This window comes from Sebastes fasciatus, chromosome 4 (assembly GCF_043250625.1).
Source record: "Sebastes fasciatus isolate fSebFas1 chromosome 4, fSebFas1.pri, whole genome shotgun sequence".
Taxonomy (NCBI): domain Eukaryota; kingdom Metazoa; phylum Chordata; class Actinopteri; order Perciformes; family Sebastidae; genus Sebastes; species Sebastes fasciatus.
The window spans coordinates 39233619-39257581 of NC_133798.1; the positions used below are offsets into that span (position 1 = coordinate 39233619).

At 44.0% G+C, this 23963-nt stretch overlaps 1 protein-coding gene across 2 annotated transcripts in view; it reads right to left on the reverse strand.

The window, feature by feature from the left end:
• Positions 1-142: 142 nt before the first annotated feature.
• Positions 143-23963, reverse strand: part of itpr2 (inositol 1,4,5-trisphosphate receptor, type 2) — a 76399-nt gene continuing 52578 nt past the window's right edge. For both annotated transcript variants that reach the window (XM_074634152.1, XM_074634153.1), the window contains 17 exons: positions 23610-23863; positions 23167-23367; positions 22859-22969; positions 22247-22342; positions 22026-22145; positions 18861-18989; positions 18556-18748; positions 18216-18341; positions 15979-16154; positions 15723-15887; positions 15411-15594; positions 13633-13713; positions 12284-12399; positions 11962-12127; positions 11721-11881; positions 3125-3286; positions 143-1502 (listed from right to left, as the gene is read on the reverse strand). In XM_074634152.1, coding sequence (XP_074490253.1) covers positions 1419-1502; positions 3125-3286; positions 11721-11881; positions 11962-12127; positions 12284-12399; positions 13633-13713; positions 15411-15594; positions 15723-15887; positions 15979-16154; positions 18216-18341; positions 18556-18748; positions 18861-18989; positions 22026-22145; positions 22247-22342; positions 22859-22969; positions 23167-23367; positions 23610-23863 — 2525 coding nt within the window. In that variant the 3' untranslated portion in view covers positions 143-1418. The remainder of the gene's footprint in view (positions 1503-3124; positions 3287-11720; positions 11882-11961; positions 12128-12283; positions 12400-13632; positions 13714-15410; positions 15595-15722; positions 15888-15978; positions 16155-18215; positions 18342-18555; positions 18749-18860; positions 18990-22025; positions 22146-22246; positions 22343-22858; positions 22970-23166; positions 23368-23609; positions 23864-23963) is intronic.

A 23963-nucleotide genomic window follows, 5' to 3' on the forward strand; every position in this document is an offset into this window, starting at 1 on the left:
TGGGAGTAAACTGAATGGGTGCAGGGGGGGGTCAGGGGGGGTCAGGGTGACGCTCATTCATCCACAACAACAACAACGAGGAGGAGGAAGGCTGAGGTACAACTCTGTAGAAAGCTGCTGACTCAAAGCACGCCACTGAGTCTTGTTACAAATTTATTACAACATCCAACCACATAAAAGACATTTTTCTCTAAACTTTGTTTCAACAGAAAATGTCCCAGGACAGTTCACCATCGAGTGCATGCGCTTGTATCTGCCGTTAGTTTGTGCAAGTTTAAAAAAGACTTTAACAATCAATTGCAGTCCCAGAGAGACCAGTGAGGATGATTTACACTAAAAACATGACACTTTAAGAAACAGTAGAAGATGAAGATGATCTGAGCGGATACAGTTAATATTAGCGGACATTTCTACAGACATGAGGATGTTCATATTGTAACAATGAACTGTACGTTTACCATCCTTGGTCAGTACTACATTATGTACCAATATACCATTTTGACTTTAAAAAGAAATTTCAAGTAAGTTCTGCACAGGCAATCGTTATTTTTAATTCACATTTATGTTACTTATATACTCTGTAGAAATCTATAAAAAGGCAACTGAAATGGTGCAGCGAACGCAACACAAAGCATGTAAAAATAATACCCCATCTAACCATTGCTTCCAGTTACAGGCTTATATTTTAGCACTTTATTTTTCTTTTAAAAAAGTGCATGTTCAGCAGTTGCAATGTTTCTGTTTAGAAAAGTTAATGAGTAAGGCAGCAGGATATCTTTTCCAAAATGCAAAAATAATACTCCAGTTATGAACCGCAAACTGTCTCATAGATAGCATCGGAAAGGAGGAAAAATATGATGTTCACTCTCTCCCCGGAGGCCAAAACCCAACAACGTCTCCGACGCCGCCAATCACCGACTGAGAGACCTCTCTGTCCGCTCTCTGACACATCACCGCTGAGGACAGTCGAGGACAGTCGAGGAACGAGACGTGCCCGTCCGCAGACTTGACAGCACTTAACCATTAACCTTACCTTAACATTTCCCCTCGACCTCTGTCTGGCACACTAACACTACACTGGCAGATGTGTGCCGCGTCTGGCCAATCATTCACAGAGCCGAGCTCCTCTGTACGAGGGTGTTTGTGTACAGACGGACAGTAAAGCACGCTCCTAGTGGCCGAGTGAGCACATGAGGCACAGTTAGTATCCCATAAGGCACTGATTGTGTCAGAGGAAAGGCCATTATGTCGCTAATTACGTGTCAACACTTGCTGGCCTCAGTAATTGTAAGTGTACTCCGAGAATATGTATTGTTCTTAAGGCTGGAGTTTTTGCATTTCTAGCTGGTTTGTACTGCGAGCCTGCAGTCGGGGGGGGGGGGGGCCCGTCACCACTTCCTGTTCGAGCCTCGAGCCCCTCAGTGGGTCGCCGGGGTGTGATGGTTGGGCTGAGGAGGACCCAGGAAACCGAGCCTCTGCTTGTTCTTCCTCTGTTCTGTCATCTGTGGAGGACACAGAGAGGAAAACAAATCATCAACCTAGAAGAGCGTTTTTTAATCTGGCATGTTGCATCCACATATTGTTCTAGTGGGAACTTTATTATGCAAAACACAACGTTCCCGCATCATTACAGCGTTCCAGAGGGGTCGTTTATCGGTTTGAACTTGGAGTGCAGGTAAATAAATTCATTTAGACAAAAACAAAATGATTTTTTGGCTCATTTACTTTAAGAAATGAATCTGGATTGAACGACACAACAAGGCTCCACACATGAGTCATCTCAAACAACTACTGTGAGAGTGTTACTGTTCATATAAAGAGATGTTTCCTCTCCAGGGCTGGATGCAAAATCATCACTTTGTTCAACCGCTGTTAAGACGGGAAACTAAGATGTCCCTTTGAAACGTCATTAGAGGACGCCGTCCGGGTGTGTTGTGCCGAGCTGCGACCTGCACGTTGGATGTTGTAGGAATGTGGTGGGGAAGCGGCTGGTTTCTCACAACCATCGCATTTGCGGTGGTTTCAGTGTTGACGTCATAAATGAAGGCCACTGGTTTTGTAAACCCATAAACAGTAAATGCAGATTTAAAAGGAAATTGAGAACACTGTGCAGAACCCTAAAACCCACACAAACCCCCCCCCACACACACACACACACACACACACAATGTGAGCAGCGATGGTGTAAAGTGCCGAGGTCAGCAGAGGTTGTAATGAAGGAGGAGCTGCAGGAGCACTTTCCTCCCAGTCAGAAACAGTTTGAGTTGAGCCGGTGTGAGACCTGCAGGCCTCCCCTTGTGACTGCAGAGCTGCGGTTCGGCCGGCACAAACTCACTCACCTCTCAACACTTGTGTTTATCATAAAGGCGGAGTGACATCCTCGCTAACCCCATGACTCCATATTAGTCATCTATTATTCCAGATTCAGAGATAAGGCGTCGGTGTCTTTGCTCAAGGGCACTTTAACAGCACACAAACTCTGTTGTCACAGGAGTTACACGAGGGATCCCGGCCCAGCAGGGAGATGTTACAGCCTGAGCTGCTTGCTGAGGTCGGCGGAGGTTGTTGTTGTTGTTTACTGGAGTGTGATCTTTCCCCAGTATAGGAGCTGTTTTCACACATCTGGCAGAAGAGGAACAAGGACAGGCCTGTGACTGGAATCACATGCAGGGGAGGCAGGTGATGAGAGTGATCAGTCACACTGCAGCAGCAGAGCTAGTCATCCACACAGCCGTAGGCTCACTGGCGGCAATCAGTCGCGATGATCGCTGACCAGATAGTCACCTAGAGTGCTGTGTTCAGGGGCATCGAGGGTCTGATAGAATCCTTCTAGGTTACTGAACTCAGCAAAGAGATGGATCGCAAAATGAGGCTGCGGACCGTGTGACCTCTGGCCCTGCAGGCGTTTTTTAGGTGAAAGGAGTCTCAAGGTCATGCAGCACGTGGAGTTCACAGCCCACGTTCTATAGTTGGCTGAACAGCATGCATCCAAACACCATGTTATTAGGACTATTTTGCTTTAGATTAGTCATCAGGTATTCAGCTCAGACTACCACAGAGCTCAGCCCAGAAGAGCTTCTCCTCTCCGCAGCATGACAAACGGCCTGAAGTGGCACTACTGTACCTGTTCCTTGAGCTCAGCCAGCTGGCCCGACAGCTGAGACACCAGAGTGACGGTGCTGTCCAGTTTGTCCTGCAGAGAGCGCATCTCGTTCTGCTCGTTGTCTCCCTCGCTGCTCAGCAGAGACATGGCTCTCATGCGGGGGAACCACTCCAAGTTCTTCTCCTGGGGAGGGAGAGAGAGAGAGAGGGGGATGAGAGAAGAAGCAGTGAGAAAGGTGAAAGGCATAAAAGGCTGAAATAAAGCTGACTCAGTGGGTCAGAGAGGCGGCAGCAACAGTACGTTGGCACAGACGCCGGCGAGGAGGATTTGCATAGACGTGCAGAGAGCATTGTAGAGCTGAAGCCAGACTGCAGGAGGAGAGTAAACAGAGGTATTGGTAATTGGAGACGGGCGCAGAGGTTTAATATTAATCATTCCATCAGAATGGAAGCTGCTCTCTGTTTCGCGCTCGACAGTGTAAAATGTTTTAAACAGCGCCGCCGTCTCTTGGATACAGCGGATAGCAATTAGACACTAAATGAACAGTAACTGGCATTTCAATTCTCACCCACTCCATAAACACAGTGCTGATGTGGGAATGAGTCACTGTCGTCTATCAAGAACACAACTGGGAGTATGGTGTTATTAATATGTGTGTGTGTGTGTGTGTGTGTGCGTGTGCTCTCATGCAAACAGACATTTAGTTTATCATCTGTTTTTCCAACAGTGCAGCGGACAGAGCAAAACCCCAAACACGAGAACGCAGCGAGCCAAACCAACCTATGGCGTTATGTAATGGACTTAAATGTGTTTGTGCATGTGTGGGCGTGCGTGCCGTTGGCACTGTTGCATCTGCATGGATATATATGTACACAGCAGACCGCCAGCAACAGTGTGTGTGTTTTACAACACGCATGCTCTTGAAAGAGAGATAGGTTTCACAGAGACAGACTGCCATCAGCTCCTCTTATGTAATATTCCTTTGCCAGTTTTCTTCCGATAAAAATGACTTGAAAGGTGGAGAGAGTGGGATCTGACTGGCACCACCGCGAGTCTGGTGGAGGAGGGAGGAGGGAGGTATTCTCCCACCTACTCGCTTATATAAGAATAGACTACAGGGACAGAAGACGGATCAGTGTGTGAGACGCTGAGGACGGAGACATGAGGACAGGAGAGGCTGAGGGTGGAGGAGAGGAGAGTCTGTGGGTGGAGGAGAGGAGAGGAGAGTCTAGGGGTGGAGGAGAGGAGAGGAGAGTCTGAGGGTGGAGGAGAGGAGAGGAGAGTCTGAGGGTGGAGAAGAGGAGAGTGTGAGGTTGGAGGAGAGTCTGAGGGTGGAGGAGAGGAGAGTCTGAGGGTGGAGGAGAGTCTGAGGGTGGAGGAGAGGAGAGTCTGAGGGTGGAGGAGAGGAGAGTGTGAGGGTGGAGGAGAGTGTGAGGGTGGAGGAGAGGAGAGTGTGAGGGTGGAGGAGAGGAGAGTCTGAGGGTGGAGGAGAGGAAGGTGGAGGGTGTTTGTTTTTGTTTAAGTGCGACATTAGCGGCGGTGACATCTCTGATCTCACGGGACTGCTGCTCCGAACCTGAACTCCGTCGGTCTGTGAAAGTCATGAACGGAACCAGGAAACTAAGTTCAAAACAAATATAGTGAATCTTTATTACGTTAATGACGACTAGCATCGACAAACCTGATCTTAATTCAGAAAACAAAGTCAGTCAAAATCTGGAAAATTGTTTTAATTTTGTGAAACATTCTTCTTTCGGTTATAAAACACATGACATGCACGCCGTGTTGAATAAAGGTGCTGTAAAGCAACTTTTACCAGTAATATTGAGGTTAAAGAAAAAGTCTATAGACCTAATGGCAGCGCTTCAATGGTCACTCAACTAAACAGCTGAATACAGTAGATGAAGACCTTTGCTTTTCCACTAGTGGGGCACAATATGCCTGTATGGCAACAGAGGAAATTATAGACATTTAGTTGCCTAAATGAACAGGATTTATCTTCTGTACAGTCTCATCTAATCTCAGACTCAGCTCGTCAGGTTCAGCTCTGCTCCGTCTCCCTTGACCCAACTTTCATCAGCCTAAATTGTACATTTATCCATCAGCTTCAGCTGCCCTTTGACTATCACAGGGCTGACACATACAGACAGTCAACCATTCACGCTCACATTCACACCTACGGGACATTTAGACACACTAGGTCACCTTAACCTAACCTGCATGTCTTTGGACTGTGGGAGGAAACCTGAGCACCCGGAGAAAACCCACGCTAACACGGGGAGAACATGCAGACTCCACACAGAAAGACCACAAGCCGGATACGACCGTGCTAACCCCTTAATACCAACATGCTAATGTTAAAGGTGCAGTATAGGATTTGGTGGCATCTAGCAGTGAAGTTGCAGATTTTGCAAGTTGCGAGCGGTGAAGGAGAACTACAGAGAACTACGGAGAACTACGGAGAACTACGGAGAACTACGGTAGCCGATGCGAAAATCAGAAAACGCATATGTCCCTATCTAGAGCCGCGTTTGGTTTGTCTGTTCTGGGCTACCGTAGCAACATGGCGGAGCAACATGGTGGACTTCTTGAAGAAGACCCGCTCCACATGTGCTCACTGTCTCCCTCTCTTCCTGTAGCCACATCCACCTGACATTACCTTTGTTTGGTTCTGTGCCTTCAACACCTCCACAGCTCATATGCCACACATCCATGCACTACATTCATTTGATGACATTACTGATCTACACACTCCATTGTTCATTTGATGTTAACCTTACTTTAATAAATTGTTTGGTTTTATATATAACCTTGCGTGGACTCTCTTTTTGTCACATTCCCTGAGCCAGTTTGTGACAAATGGGGGGGCTCGTCCGGGACAACAATCAGACATTTAGCATCATTACGTTTTAAATGTTAACATTTAATACGTTACGCATGATGTTTACATACATACAGTATTACTGTTACTGTTTGTTTTTCTGATACTTCTACCTTCTAAAATGAAGTCATTCTTCTTTCAATTTCATATTTAGGCCCTCTTTACACTGAAGAAGCAACCTACACTATGTGAGCTTTTCTTCCTGAAAAAGAAGTGGCTCCCACTTTTAACAACATTAGTGAATTAAAGACTGAAGATTTATGTCAAAAGCTTATAGTAAAGATGCCAAAATTGGCCTTTTGCAGTTATCATAACCAAGTAAATGCATACATGTATATCTGATGTAGATTACTCTGGAAAAAATAGTCCTTTATTCGTCTTTACTGCACTTTTATTTTGGTTGTTTTCAGCACTTTGACTGCTTTTTACTTTAAGACTGCAATACTTTTTCCATCCCTGTCTACCGGGGAAGCAGTTAGACTGATTAAGTATGACTGCTGAGCTACACAGTATGAATCGAGTCATTCTATAAGAGCTTGCCTGAGAATCCCGGGCTAATTTGGGCCTCAAGGCATCGAGGGCCAATAAAATAAAAAAAGAGAATAGCTTCCTTTCTCACAGCTTCAAAAACACAGTGAAGGCTCTGTGAGCTCAAAGACAAAGCTTCAACGTCACTGGAGCCGAGGACTATCTGATGCTTGTTTTATCGAGTCATCCATAACTGATGGATTAGGTAACCTCAAAGACTCAATAAAGAGACCTAAGAGACGTGATTACAATATCCTGATAGAGCGTGCAGTCACTCACGTTGGTTGAAGTATCATCTCTAGATCAATGACGTAAAGTTAAGCAGTGACTGTGCAGAATGTGAACCGCCCCGCTCACGTCTCGCTGCTGTTCATCAGACTGTACAGTAGTCCGCTGTGTGCCGCGCTGCTCTGTCTGAATGAGTCATGGCTTTAGTGTTGCTTCACTGATCCATTAAAACACCTCAGTGAGCATGAACCTACAGACGGACATTCACGTTCTTCTTCTCACTCTGCTGCCGTCGCCATACCGCTGGTGTGTTTCACCACGTACATGCACGTACTGTACTACAGCGCCAGGCAGAACGGTTCAGTCTGTGCTGTAAACTCACTGTGAGAACAACCTCAGATGTTACCAACGTCAGACACGTGAGAGTCAAACTCCAGTGAAGCTTCAAGATCAGTGCTGCTGTTGTAGTTGCTATTTGTCTTTATTAGTACTACTTGTTTCTTACATTCAGCCATCACTGTATTTTTAAGTTTTTGAAATGAGAGCAAATGCAACCCTACGACATTTCCCAGATCTTCTACATCTACACTTCTATAGAACTAGTTTATATAATGACTAGGGTGATAATAACGCATATTCGTTTTACCTGATTTCTTTAACGCTCAGTTGTAAAGCTAGAGTGAAGATACTGGTATCATATGAAACTAGAAAAAGCTAAAGAATCCATTATTGAAGGCTAAATAACACTCCAAACCTACGCTCAGTTTTGAGGGGAGAAAGGGGAGACTCGTGGGTACCCATAGCACATTCACATATCTGGAGGTCAGAGGTCAAGGGACCCCTTTGAAAAGCCCGTCGGCGGCCCGTTGGATGTTTTCAGTGGTTAATTAAAAATAATGGCAAGTTGACAGCTCTAATAATGTGCACACGTACTTGTCAAATGAATCTGATTCTGATTTATTAAACATCCCTGTAGCTCTCTGCATTCTGGGGGGTTGTGTCCACATAATGATAATATACATGATTTACCTTCCATGTAGTACTGTGTGTGGACTTGAAGGAATCAAAGCTAAAAGTAGCAGAGCTCCGGCTGTTGGATGACGTACTGTAGCTGCAACAACCACAACGGTACAGAAGAGTGTCAAGAGATACAATGACACAGCACACAGAGAGTGGACCAGACGGGTCTGCACATAGTATCACTCACCACAGTCACCAGACATACACACACACACACACTCACACACACAAACTCACACACACTTCAGCTGAGCAGTTTCTAAAGAGCCACAACCCTTCTACATTTCATAAAGCAAAATGTGACCTCTGCCCACCACTAGTACCTTTTTCTATTGAGACACTTCTGCCAACGTGTTACATGTGTGTTGTAAAGCAAATGAAGGATTCCTGTTGTGACTTTGTGTGTGTGTGTGTGTGTGCGTGTGCCTGTCTGTGTGTGTGTGTGTGTGTGTGTGTGTGTGTGTCTGTGTCTGTGTGTGTGTGTGTGTGTCTGTGTGTGTCTGTGTGTGTGTGTTAGAGAGAGAGAGAGAAAGGGACAGGAGAGCACATGCCAGGCAGGGCTGAGCTATTAGCAGGCCACTTGAGATGGGTTATGTAACAGCGTTGTGGCTGCTGCTGCTGCTGCAGTACCTGCTGGGCCTGTAGTCGCTGTCATAATTTAACACACAAACACACCCGCTCACTAATTCCCATCCACACACACACACACACACACATATAACAGACACTCAGTGTAACTCGATCCTACTCTTTTTAGCTTTGGCACCACATCACTCTATCCTACCCAACCAGATGCACTCATTATGACGGTCAGTATGTGTGTGTGTGTGTGTGTTTGTGTGTGTGTGTGTGTGTGTTTGAGGTCATTGGGTTTCAAGGAGAGGGGAGGGCAGAGTTTAGCTCTGTGTTGTCGGCCCCAAAACTGTAGTGCAGGAGATTAATATAAAGATGGAGCTTCATAAATGGAGCCCTGAACTCCAATCCGTCCCCTCCACCCCCCCACTTATGAAGCTCCTTCTTTTAAGGTGGAGAGGATAAATACGAACTTCCCTCTCTCCAGCAAGGAAATAAATATCAGAATCGGAATTGACTTACGTTTTGCTCCCGTTCTAGAATATAAATATAAATATATAAAAATAGAGAAATCATAAGAAAATATCAATAAGAAATATATATATATATAACGACAGTGCAAATAATAATGCTGAAAAATAAGATATATGCAAATAGTATAAATGCATGCATTTATAAAAATGCAAGAATAGTATAAAATAAGAATATTAGTTTAAATGTTCTGTATAAATAAATGCAGTTTTAATGCCGGAGTAAACCAGATTATTGCACAGATGAATTATTGCTCATCTGTGACAAATTATAGGGTTATAGTTGCTGATAGTAGTAAAAAAAAATATTTATATACTGTAAATATATACAGTATATACAACAATTTACAATTTATTAGATCCTAAATACAACCTATTTACTTTATGTTGTTGACGTCTGTATGACAATAAAATAGAATAAATTAAATGTCTATCAGTTTAAGCCGTTTACAGTGAATGTTTTTTACCGGTAGTCGCACGGAGGTGAGACTAGATCGTGTTCCATGACGAACACTAAACGGCGTTGCACGTCGTCAGTAAGGGCGGCTGGTTAAGTCAGCATCGATGCAGCTCGCTGTTGGAGGGTTTTATAAACAACTTCCACTCCCCAGTGATTGGTTTGGAATGGCTCTTAATATGGCGGAGCCTTCACGTGAACGCCCAAACGGAGCAGAAGTAGGTAGGAGAGGGTGTAGGGAAATGGAATTGGTCAGACTCATGGCTGCGGTGAGGAGAAGGCAGACGGAGACATCCTGCAGAGCCCAACATCACCAACTCCTACACTTTCTAATTCAGCTCCTGTCGTTGCACCGCTGCTCTCTCTCTCTCATCCAGAGTCTCTGACTGTGTGTGAGCAGACTCCACTCTTATCAATTTAATATTACACTTCTATAAAGTTCCCCAAATGTTCACTTTTGTCACATTTTTCCTGTTGTCACCTTTTGCACATGAAATAAATAGATTCTGAAGATTTTCCGCTGCTTTTTTGAAGTAATTTTTTTTCTGTGACTTCCATAAAGTTGGCTGGATAATCAGAGAATTATTAAGAACGTTTGACTTCTGTTTTAAATCATTTATGTTACACCTTTTCTGCCTTTTCGGCATTAAAATGTTTCCACCATTTTATGAGAACCGTGACAGAATATACTCTTTATAAAAACACACGAGAGCCACACGAAGCATCAAAATGGAAACAGGGATGTTAATATAAACTCCTGACTCATCAATAGCTCATCACTCAGCGATACCTTGGCCTCGCATCAGAGAGCCGACCTGCCGGAAGACCTGCTGATGCATATTAATTCAATGTCTGTCACCTGTTTATGATGCAAATTGTTCATTATAATGCCGCCATTCTTATGCCCATCATGGCCAAATGTTAATCACAAAATGTGCCATTGTGCTCCGAGGCTTCGTTTGAATCCATTAACCTAACGGCAACACCTTTAGTTGCCCTTACATCCTTCAACTTCTTGTCTGTGTGTCAGTGCAGCGAGTTGGTGCATTGATGATAATAGAGCCGGACTGGGTTTAATTACTATTTAACCACACTGTGTCCCAGCAGGTTAGGAGCTCAGCACAGTGAAGACTACCTGAGCACAGAGACCCATCTCTCTCCAGCAGCGAGGTAGGGTGGGGGAAGGAGAATAAATTGGGATGCTTGGCACAGGCCTAGAGGCTCAGTCTCATTTTTTCGATCGCTCGTCTGCTGTAGAGGCTCACGCTCCTCTGGCACACTGTGCAAAGTCTGCAAAGTGAGGAAGGGCTGCAAAACTTTAAGACTCCAACGCTGAGACATCTGTATGCCGTCTGGCACGGCTCGCCAGCAAAATGTGAATTAGGCGGCGAAATGAATGTGTTTGTTTGTCCATATGTTCCTGGAATAATAAACACCATCTCTGTGGCTTGTGGTGCGTTTAGGTACCTGTGTGTTATCTTAAAAGAAATGTATCATTGGTATACCTCGCAAACACAAAATTAATGTGCTTCACTGTCATTTAAAGGGACTGTTTGTAAGAATCAGAAATGTCTTGTTAACGGCGACACCTGTGTCCGTTAAGTCAACTAAAGTCAGCGTCCTGTTGCTGGCGCTTGTGCTCGCTCTACATAGGCATGAAGCAGCATCGCTCAACACAGTGAGGAGACACACGTCAGCTAAAAGCACAATATCACTCTATATTTCAGCTGCTTGGCAGTAATGTTAGCTGACCAGACCAAGGTCTCTCCATGAATCAATGCTGATCCTAGTGTTGGCTTTTCCTGACTGGTCGGAGACGATAACGTTTCTCTCTGCGGAGCCCCGTCACTTCACAAGACACGGGAAACCTCTGTTGGTCTGGAGGAGCTGCAGCAGTTATTTCTGCACAAACGTCCACTGAACATTCACTAGATATTCTCAGAGCTAAACTAACTCTTCTGCAGTGTGGAGTGAGCAGCATGCACGTGAGAGGTGGAGAGAGAGAGAGAAGGAGCGTGGTGTGTGAGTGAAGGCAGGCAGAGGAGCAGAGTACAGCAGAGACTCCGGTCCTGGAGACCAAAGCTACGGTCTCCTCCGCGTCCTCCGACCGCGGCCAACACTGTTTAACAGACGGGCTTCACTAGATACAACCAAGAGGTTTTGCTGCTTCACTGTAGTTTGTGTTGGAGTCTGAGTCTGAACAGCATAGCCACACGCGAACGCGCATGGGACACGACCCAGAATGATTTATTTGTGTAATAAGTTACAAACAGTCCCTTTAACCTCCAGTGTTTTGATGATGGAGCAGCTTGTGTGATGCAACTATAAACGTGCATAAAGCTGCATTACAAAAAGGTACCGTGTGACTATTTCCTGTGTATGTAGGTCTGGTCTACTGACCGCAATCATCTGGGCGACGTAGCTCTCGGGGCCGGTGTACTCGGTCGGATCCTTCACCCTCACCAGAACCAGGAAGTAAAGGTAATGCCACATGCTGTGCTCGGATTTGATGTGCTCCTCGAAGGACACCGTCTTGTTGTCAAACTTGTCCCTCTCCAACCCTGCAAGACAGTAGCTCTGTTTAACAGGAGCTCTTTCACTTCCCCATCATCGGTGTTATTACAGTGTTAGCTCTACACACCACAGATGAAACAGCTGGTTTTCAGGATCTCCTCCTTCCTTTGTTTCTCGCTTCTCAAGTCTGCGAAGGTGTCGATGATGACACCGAAGATGAGGTTAAGAACGATGATGATGACGATGAAGAAGAACAGAAGGTCGTAAACCACTCGGGCCGCAAAGAGTGGCTCCTGGATGGTTCCGGTTACAGGGAAAATACATCATTTAACTTTCACCATCATCATTTACGTGTATAGTTGAAGTCATGACAAACAGACATTAAGTATAAAAAACATGATGTAATAATTGAACACGCTAAATTCATGTTGATTTTGAGGCCGTCGTACCTCTTTGGAGGGTCTCCTGAGGATGTCTCCCACACCTCCTCCGTTACGGAGTCCCTGGTTCAACACTGTGATTATGCACATGAGCAGAGTGTCGCACACCCGCTCCGTCCCGTCGTCTAGAACCAAACACACAGAGATCAGAGAAAATGCTTAAAAACAGCAGACAACAAGGGTGAATGTGCAGTACTGGCTTTTAAATATCTACATTTGTTTGTCAACTAGGGATGTCACGAGAACCGGTACTTCGGGACCAAGTCGATGCCAACATTTTTAAAAAGTGAGGGTACTCTTCTTATACCGTACGATGCCTGTAATGGTCGTTGGTAGTAATGTGACAGTGAGGAAATTTCCCCACCGGTTAATAAACTTGTGACAACACCGGTGTTACCGATTACACCGGACATTTTACAAGAAAGATGACGGTCAACATGTGCAGAGCGCTGACTCTGATCTGTACCGTCGGTTGGCGGTGTGTCTGGGAACGCTCTCTCTCTCTGAAATGACCTGTGATTGGTCAAAGTCTCCCATCACGGGCTAGATGTTCTAAAGCCTGAAAACAGAGCCATGAGGAGGACCAGAAGTCTAGTTTTCTCTCAGAACACTCTAATTATAATATGCTGAACGGTTATTATGGAGTTTTTTTGCCCAATGATGCAAAACATTTCTGCCTACTGCAGCTTTAAGATGAACTGAATTCAATTAAATTGAACACTGAACAGAGTGTGTGTGAAAGATTTTAAGAACACTCGAGTTCAAGTACAGGAAGATACAGTCCGACCTGACTCAAACAATCATCACTCAGCTGACTGATAATAAAACACCTCGTCATGGGAACAGCTGATAACGGTGTGACTAAAGATCAGATGGATACCTTCAACTCTCTCGCCTCCTCAAATGTGAGAATAAAACCTCTAGAAGCTGTTATTCATAACTCATGTGAAATGTACATACACTGTAAATAGAAAATGTGCATGAACAGCATGACTGCTGAGGAGGAAGAGGAGGTGAAGGATGTGGATGTGGATCACGTGCGCGCCCCTATGGTGCAGGTGATCGAGGGAGATGCAGGAACACAAACAGGAGTGTGAGTCACCCCCTCCGCCTCATCAAGTTTCTTTGTGTGCACGCCTGTCTGCGTGTGTGTGTGTGTGTGTGTGTGTGTGTGTGTGTATGTATGTGTGTGCATGTCTCAGTGTGTGTTTGTGTATGAGTAACCTTTCAGGAACTGACTACTGCCGGAGAGGTAACATACACACCCACACCTCGGTCAAACCACAAAACCTTAAAACTTGTCCACTCAGCAGTTCATAATGGGAAATAAAAAAAAATGTAATTGAATGAAAACTTACCAGGAACAGGTTTAGGTGTTGAATCAGGGCAGCTATCTTTCATACATGAGTCAGCAGCTCCATTGTTACTCAATAAATCACCTTTTCAAAGAAAAGAAGAGAAAAAAGGGGAAATTATGTGAAGTTGATTAATGATAACAGGAATGATAATTTACAAATGAAAGAAGATGATTAAATTGTACTCTGGCATTAAAACTCTATATAACGCTAATTGTCATCAGCGCCGGTAAAAATCAGCAAGATTTAGTCAGACGTTATGTAAACGGAGGCAGCAGCTGCCGGGTGGGCGGTGAAATGTTGCTGAAAAAACCTGAACAAATCATTTGCACATCGGTAAAAGTCCCGAGCAGCAGAGGAGCTGTGCTTGAGTGTGATCGGCTCCGGCAGACAGGCAGAAGGAGAACTGTACACCTGGGCCAGAGTATCACCAAAAAGGGCCTTCTTCCTCCCTGACAGGCTGGAGGACAGGAGGGCAGGGCCGGGAGACAAGAGGCAGAGGAAGAAGAAGAGTGGAGAGGACAGGGGGGGCTGAGGCGGGGCGTTGGGGGTCACAGCCCCGAGGCAGCGGCGGTGTGGACGGGGGGGCGCTCCTCAGCTTGTGCCTCGGCTCACCCCGCAGCCAACAGATAGACAGGCGTGAGCCCGGCCGGTTACATAACCCACCACTGCTCCGCTCTGCTGTGTATGCTGTGCTCTATTCAGCAAAACACAGGATGGCGCGGCCACCAGGTTATGCAACAGGTGCACATGCGCTGGCAGGTTGTCTTCCTGACCGCCGGAGCTCATTAACACACCCACACTCTCCACACTGTTTCCAAAACATGTGCCTGGGTATGTACATATATACACCACACTCTACATAGCCTACAAGGTTTTATGTGGAGATTATATATATATATATATATATATATATATATATATATAAACAGGTTTTATTGAGACATTTGAATCCAAGGGAAGAAAAAAACTCAATGCAATGAATTCATTCTGAGCCAAAGGATCATTTCGATTATTGTCCTGATAGAACAGAAGTTACTGTCAACGCCGTTAAAGTGTCTGATAGACTGTTTGTCGGCCTCTTATCTTTTATTTTGCTGGAGTTTTGAAACTCATTAACTTCTAGGATGTACAGTCTCTGAGTTATTGAGACGTTTAGAGCAGAAAAAGAACACACAGATGTTTGAGAGAGCACCGTAAAAGAGTGCAGGTTTAGGACATGTTTAAGGTGAACTGAGGTGAGAGTCTGGAGCAGAGCAGCCAAAGCATAACAGAAAATAAATAAGGCTGTCCTCGACCAGAGAACTTCTTAGTGGAATAACACTCAACTAATCGATTAGTTGATTTAATTGACAGATGTGCTCATAAGTTTCTTGGTGTCGAGTCATTCATCATGAAAAAAGCATAAAAGAAACGACTAATCGAAAATAAAAATAAGTCCCAAACACCGCCTTAAGTCTGTCCGGAGAACATGAAAACCTTTTTGCAAAGTATTTTTTATTTTCTTTAATGTAGTACAGACCTGACAGGAAACGAGGAGGAACGATGGGAGATGACATGCTACAAACCAGGGACACTGCAATTACATGTGCAGCGTCTCAGAGCGGTAGGACACTAAGACGCTTTGTGAATAATAGACTTCTATTTTACCAAGACAGCAGTCAAGCTCCGCCAGGTAAAGTCTACTTTACCTTGTACAGACTGTTGAAGACCCGGGGTCTGGTCCCTTCACAGTAAAACGATGACTAAAGAGTGTTTTAACAAGGTTAAGAAGTTCTGACCTGGAGCAGGAAGGCGGTCCACCTCCATGCGGAAGTCGTCCTTGAGGAAGAGGAAGCCGATGATAGAGAAGAAGTAGACGAGGAAGATGGCCAGAACAGCCGTCAGGATGATGGAGCGGCCGTTCCTCGTCACGCTCTTTATCACGTTGAGCAGCGTCTCCTCTCGGATCACCAGGTCAAACAGCTGTAGCGGGAAACACCGACAAACCAAAGGGATTGATTCAGAACCACTGTGTTTGTCTCTGAAGCGCCTTGCTGATCAATCAGGTCCCAAACTTGTAACGGAGCTGAAACGTGAGAGAGATTTCTTACCAGAAAGCTGTAGAAGAACTCGTGCACAAAGAGGCCCAGGACGCAGATGATGGCGTAGCCCAAATGGTAAATGAAGAGCATGTCCATAACAACGGCTTGGTAGCCTCGAGTGAACGTCCCCTGGTTGCCCACAAAACTTACGAGGAAGACCAACTTGTTGAACAGCTGAAAGAGAAGAAAAACAGAAGTGATGTGTGAAGAGGCGAGAATGGACACGTCTCCCCAACAACACCGGCTCACATCTCCCACTACTTACATTGACAGTCCCCAGCAACAGCAGAGCCGGGCCGAGGCCCATCGTGTAGATGGCTCGTAGAATGAGGGAGACCAGGAAGAACAGGATGCCCAACGGCTTGGGTAAGACAGGAAGTAAGGAGGTGAACACGCCCAACGCCACCCACAGCGAGATATTCCAGAAGGGCGACAAGGTGCCTGGAAAGGAGAATAAAAAAGCATAAGCATATCGATTAGCAAATTAATCAACAACTATTTTGATAATCGATTAATTTGTTTGAGTAATATTTTAAGAAAAAAATATTTTCCGATTTCTGATTTCTGATTTCTGGTTTCTTTCCTCCTCTGTGAGAGTAAACTGAATATGTTTGAGTAGTGGACAAAACAAGACATTTGAGGACGTCGTCTTGGGCTTTGAGAAACACTGATTGACATTTTACAAACCAAACAACTCATCGATTAATAAAGAAAATAATCGACAGATTAATCAACAATGAGAATAATTAGTTAGTTGCAGCCTTACTGTATGTGGCACATCGCTGCTCTGAAACGTTGTGGCATTTCTCTAATGAATTATTCACCTGAGCTAAGAGCTTAACTTAGTGTAACACAATGAGAGGCAAGACTGTAAAATGTCAAACAGCGGTCCGTAGGGACTCTCAACTTCACCTCTCAAACAGCTTTCAGGAAAACAGGAAACACACACAACAACAAAAACCATATGATCACACAAAGACACAATAACTAAACTCATTCTGCTGTTAATATGGGACAGACGTGGCTGGCAATGTGATTCATTTAACAAAACCTGAATGTAATCTGACCATATTGCAGATAAATAACATGTAAAGAGATGAAGTAAGGAAAAGTTATATATGTGTCTTAAAGTCTCTGCACTCCCACACAGCTGCTTTCTGTTCACCTGACTGACTAGACCGACGCAGGGAGTCACATGAGGTCACCAAGGGGAGTCACATGAGGTCACCAACACACCAATAAAGATGATTCAAATCTGAGCTGTCCCACCTCAACAGGTGCAACCAGCGAGTGAGGGAGAGTTCAGTGAAGCGAAGTGAAGTGAAGTGAACGGGTTTGTAGGGCCTTTAAATAAACACGACCTCAGGTGACAGAGGAGAGCGGTAGGCTTTAGGACGATGTGAAAATACTTCCCGATTATCCTGGACAAAATAATGTGATTCATGATATTATACCGATAATCATCGAAATATGCTTAGAACTCTTAAAATGGCACTAAAACACACTGGAATCACTTTACCTTACATTGAGTTAAGACAGATAGGACACATCTTTTTTTAGTGAACTATTCATTATTCATATTCAACATTAATTATGATTAGTTATTCTCAGAAAGATATCACTGTTTGTTGTGTGTAGAGGTGTGTGTGTGTACAGTAGTGAGGTAGCAGCGCTGAAACGGAAACAGACAGAAGAACATGTCAGCCTGCCGCGCCGCGCTGCTCCGCGCCGAGCTGCTCCGAGCTGTTCCGCGCCGCGCCACGCTGCCCAAAACACGGTATTGGGGACAGCCCTAACTTTCCGTGGTTTTATTTCACCGTGTTCACATTTGAAAACTGCTCTCTAGGGACGGGACGATATCGGATTATATCGCGGATCGGGATAAAAAAAAGTTGTCTAGCTCGCCATCCTGGCAAAGAAGTGAAAGATGGAGCCCGACTTTTAAAAATACAGGAATTATCATGCAGGAAAGAACAGATTCACAATGTTACTTTCATTTTTTTATCTATTTATAATTTATTTATGAACAGAGACCTTATGATTTATGATTACCGTAGTTAAGATTGTTCACTAAAAAGGATGTGTTGTGGGATTACTCCTTATTTCATTTGCTATTTTGTGATTTACAGATTATTATTACATACTGTAAATATATATATATATATATTAAAAAAAAGTAAAAAGCAAAGAATTGGAATATTGATTTGGAAGTCGAATTTGAAGCTTTGAAGCATTTGGGTAATTCCTACGAAAAACAACAGTAGATATTTTGACTGGTCATAGTTGGAGAGGCGTGGTTACTAATGGCATTAACAATGTCTCTGTTCTATTCAAGTGTCCCAGTAAATCATGACATGGAGCCAACAATACCAGCACCCTGGAACCCAAGCAGCTGAATGAATTCAGCCATCATTTATTTTATTATTTACGCCTACTGTCGAAATGTCTTCTGTGAAAAAGGCCTGTGTATCGTGATGTAATAAATAAATGAGAAATCCTCACCCTCATCTCCATCATCCCCAAAAGGGTAGAATACAGCCACAGCGATGTTGAGCAGACAGGCCAGGTAGAAGGAGATGCTCCCCCAGAGAGAGATGTGGCGTGAGAACCAGAACAGAGCCTTATTTTCTGCACAAACAGAACAGGAAGTACACGGACTCAAAACTCAGCACACAAACACACACACACAAAGTTGCTGCAGGCCTTTCAATTTATTCTGGAAATAACAATAACCAGACACTCTGGATGATAATCATGATTTACCATCCTGCCGCCGCCCCGCTTCTGCTGCCACCATCATTATTATTTTTGCGAGCGCCGGATTCAGAATTTAAAGACTTACTGCGGATCTTCTTCTGCCACCTCATCTCGTTGTAGAGGTTGTCAAACTGCTGGAAGAAGTCGTTAACCTTGCTGCCCTGGTCGTCTCTCTCCGTGGTGGTGAACACGCGCACCTTGGACTCCTCCGTGAGGTACTCGCAGATGTTGGGGACCGGGAACACGATCTGCTCCATGGTGCGGTCGTGACGCACAATCTGGAAAATAGATAAATCCTCATCATGAGTTCATAGTTATTCTTTTAATGGAGAGATGCGATGTGCTTGGTAATTAAAGTTGTAGAGATTCAGAGGTGATGATGAGGTTTACCTCTATCTGAGCTGTGTGATTGGCGTAGTAATGGAGGGCATCATCCTTCTCAGGGTCCACCCCCGACCCCGGCCCCAACCCCGACCCCGGCCTCAGGCTCTGCTGCAGGATCTTACTGTGTCGGGCCAGCTGAGGATCCACAAACAACATCACTCATTTAGTTAAAGGGACTGTTTGGAACTTCTTACACGTATAAATCATTGCTGGTCGGTGTCTCATGGTCGCTCGCGTGTGTCTCCGCTGTTCAGACTCAGACTCCAACACAAACTCCAGTGAAGCACCAAAACCTCTTGGTTGTATCTAGTGAAGCTGTTAAACAGTGTTGGCCGCGGTCGGAGGACGCGGAGGAGACCGTAGCTTTGGTCTCCAGGATCGGAGTCTCTGCTGTACTCTGCTCCTCTGCTCCTCTGCCTGCCTTCACTCACACACCGCGCTCCTTCTCTCTCTCTCTCTCCACCTCTCACGTGCATGCTGCTCACTCCACACTGCAGAAGAGTTAGTTTAGCTCTGAGAATATCTAGTGAATGTTCAGTGGACGTTTGTGCAGAAATAACTGCTGCAGCTCCTCCAGACCAACAGAGGTTTCCCGTGTCTTGTGAAGTGACGGGGCTCCGCAGAGAGAAACGTTATCGTCTCCCACCAAAACTCCGGTGTCTTCCCTGTTCCCTCCGGCTGAGGCGGGAAAAGCCAACACTAGGATCAGCAGTGATTCATGGAGAGACCTTGGTCTGGTCAGCTAACATTACTGCCAAGCAGCTGAAATATAGAGTGATATTGTGCTTTTAGCTGACGTGTGTCTCCTCACTGTTTTGAGCGATGCTCCTTCATGTCTATGTAGAGCGAGCACAAGCGCCAGCAACAGGACGCTGACTTTAGTTGACTTAACGGCCACAGGTGAAGCTGTTAACAAGACATTATGATTCTTACATCGAGTCCCTTTAACTTTTTACTTACATGACTCTCAAGGTCAAAATCTACATCAATAACAATAACGGTTCCCAAACCTGATCCCAACACAGCCATCGTGTTGCTTTAGATTTGGACACATCAGACGATTTAATGAGAGTAAAAACAAGATGATGCAACTTGACGTGACAATCAGAAGACAGAAGAAGGAATCTCCTCCCTATAACGTTTACAGATCTCTGCTCACGGCAGATGGAGAACGTTACACTCCAAAGACGAGACTTTACACAAAGACAGTTATGTAACTCATCCATATTGCCATTTTCTCCTAGTTCTATGTATACTAATATTAATATTGGATGCTCAAACCTGTAATAACTGATTTTTTGGCCACTCGGGAGCAGCAGAAAAACGTGAGCACGACAATGACATCACCACCTTTTAATATGTAGAATATATAATCACCAATAGAGACAGATACACTCTCTTTCTGTTAATCCTATGGTCGCCTGTAAAAAATATGATATATATTATAGTATAATACAGTATGTTATAGTATATTACAGTATGTTATGGTACATTATAGTATGTTATAGTAGTTTATAGTATATTACTGTATGTTATAATATATTACAGTAAGTTATAGTACATCATAGTATATTACAGTATGATATGGTATGTTATAGTATGTTATATTACATTACTATAGTTAGTATTTAGTAGTTTATAGTTAGGGCTGTCAATTAAATATTGATTAAAGATTAAAATATTGAATTGATGATTGTTTATAGTTAATCGCGATTAATCGCATATTAATCACACATTTATCAGTTCTAAATATACCTGAAAGGGAGATTTGTCAGATATTTATTAATCTTATCAACATGGCAGTGGACAAATATGCTGCTTTACGCAAATGTATATTTAAAAATATACTCAAATCATAACATGGCTTAACTCTGACAGCCCTAATTATAGTACATTATAGTATGTTATAGTACGTTATAGTATATCATAGTACGTTATAGTATATTACAGTATGTTATAATATATTACAGTAAGTTATAGTATATTATGTATATTATAGGGAATTATAGTATATTACAGTATGTTGTAGTATATTATAGAATATTACAGTATATTACTGTACGTTATAATATATTTCAGTAAGTTATAGTATATTACAGTACATTATAGTATAATACAGCATGTTATAGTATATTATAGAATATTACAGTATGTTATAGTATATTACAGTAAGTTATAGTATATTACAGTACATTATAGTATAATACAGCATGTTATAGTATATTATAGAATATTACAGTATGTTATAGTATGTTATAATATATTACAGTAAGTTATAGTATATTATGTATATTATAGTGAGTTATAGTATATTACAGTAAGTTAGTATATTATAGTACTGTATATTACAGTATGCAGTAGTTCACTGTGTGCATTTCTATGAACTACTGCTCATCATTCACTCGTTTATTTACTCATTATTCATTTCTAATCGTCGACCGCACCAATTACAATGAATGGCAGCAGCCCCGAGGAGCAACTACCAGATCACATCTTCAAAAACATACTTGATGAGCTCATGTCTAAGTCAGTGTGTCATCAGCGGATATGTATGTGTGTGTGCGTGTGTGTGTATGTGTGTGTGTGTGTGTGTGTGTGTGCGTGTGTGTTTGGTTTCAGTAAAACTTCCTTCATGATGAAACTAGTCTGCTGTTTGGACAAAAATACCCCGTTTGACACTCGGCTCTAAAGACGCAGAAGTGAAAACCCGCTAGACTCGGTCGGTCTGCCCTCTGCAACTGACAACAACTGTAGAGAAAGATGCACACACACACACACACACAACACAACTACCTCCTCAGTGGCACAACACAGCCGTCTCATTGCTTTACCGCTGATACTCTGGACGAGGCAAAGCACATTTGTTTAGAGATACAGTGACTAGCGTCTGCTTCAGTGAACACCTACAGCCCACCTGTCTGCACAACCACAGTCACATCCTGAAAGCTAATTTTAGAAAACTGACAGAGCGATTCGTTCATAGAAGAGCAGTCTTCCATCATTTAGCTCAGAGGACACACTCAAACAAGAGCGTGCATGTGGACACACACACACACTTTGAGTGTGTGCACGGCCCAGAGGAAGGCAGAAGGTCAGACAGACAAAAGAAAGAGGAAATGCAGTATAATGCGTCTGTCACAGACAGAAAACAAGCGGAGGCTTTTTCATCACCTGGTGGGCCAGGATGTAAATGTTGTGCCCGACGTCTCTGGGCTTGATCTGGTCTCCGACGCTGTCCTCGTCCTCCTCGCTCTCCAGACCCTGGGCGTAGGCTTCCTTCATTACATCCACCTGATGCACAAAAGTTAGGAGAAGTTTATTTGAAAACAGGTTTTACACGGGACCTCGCTGCGTATGTGTGTGTGTGTGTGCACACGCTGACACACACTCACCAGTTCGGTGGGTCTCATCTTGTAGAGAATCTTCTCGGCGTTCTCGCTGTCATGGCGGCTCTCCATGATAGCCAGTAGGAGCTTGGAGGCATTGTTCTACAACAGAAAGGCTTCACCGATGAGCTTTTACATTTTGATCAAATACAGACTACTGGAACTACAGGAACTACAGGAACTACAGGAACTACAGGAACTACAGGAATTAATGACTTGATGGATGCAATTTATTGCAGAATCAAACCATTTGAATGTAAATTGTAATTTTATCCAACAGCTTTAATTAATTATTATTATTATTATTACATACTTGTGTCTTTTTACTAACATGTTTGCACTATGGAACTGTGATGCGGGAAACTTGAATTTCCCTCGAGATCAATAAAGTTACTATCTATCTACCTATCTATCTATCCATCTATCTATCTATCTGCCATATTGCTCTTTTAAACACCTGACTTGGTCAAACTACCTCCAGTCATCTTGTTCCCAGTCTCTAGCTCTATATGTAATTATTATTATTAGAAGGTAAACTGTTGAGTATTGCTATAGTAAATGGCTTTCAGTGGCTGTGCGTCATAGCGAGGAGCCTGTCAAAAGGCACCTGCTGCTCACCTTGAGCACCAGCACGAGGTCCAGATGATGCTTCCCCAGGGGGTTGATGGAGTTCACAATCAGTGCGATAATAATGTCAATGCCGTTTGACTCATGCTTGGCTATACAGCTCTGGAACAATAAGAGGGTTATAGATAGAGGGAATGCACATTAGACAAAAAGCAAATACAGGCCTGAGATGACGAACTCACACAGAGAAAAGAGTCAAACATCAAACCAGAACTGATACGATGTTGTATGGAGGAATACCAGCCGACATATTGGTGTTTGAAAATCGTCAACTCTAAACTAACCGATCATCCACCTACCTGGTTTTCATGGCAGGGGCCCTGGCAGTACTCTGTGATGGTTTCCAGGGTTTGGCGAACCAGGTCCACATTACTCTCATTGATGTAAAGGCCCAGCAGCCCGAGGCCTCCGGTGGTGCTTCCACAAATACAGTCCAGAAACTGAAGAGTCTCACACACCAGATTGTAGTTCGTCTTGTTGCTCTGGTTGCGCAGAAAGTTCTAGATTCAGAGCAGAAAAAAACAGTCAATCAGCAGTCAGTCTAAGAGCAGTTTAAAGGGACTCTATGTAAGAATCAGAAATGTCTTGTTAAATCTAAAGCAACAGGAGTTGGAGTCTGAGTTGGAGTCTGAGTCTGAACAGCGTAGACACACGGGAGCGCGCATGGGACACCGACCTGATTTAGATTTATACATGTAAGAAGTTACAAACAGTCCCTTTAAGGACTTCAGGGTTCTCGTACCTGCAGGCCTGTATTGTGGTTCTCACAGAGCAGCTGGAGGTAACGTAGGATGGGTTTCATGATGGTGATGGCTTGGCTCATCTGAGTTTCTTCTATAACCTCTTCAGCCCCGACCATCTCGCTGTTCTGGCCGAGGCCTTCGAGGTCGGGATCCAGCTCCTTTCTGAAGGCACAAAAGGCCTTCGAGGTCACAGAGGAGGCCTCCTTCAGCTGCCCCCGCATGTCCTCCCTCATCAGAAGACCGGAGTCTTTCCCTAGAGCACAGCATGCAGGCAGAAAGACACCGTTTATTTATTGGACAGTAACATTTGACAGAAGAGAGGAAACAGATGGAGGACAACATTGATTTTAATG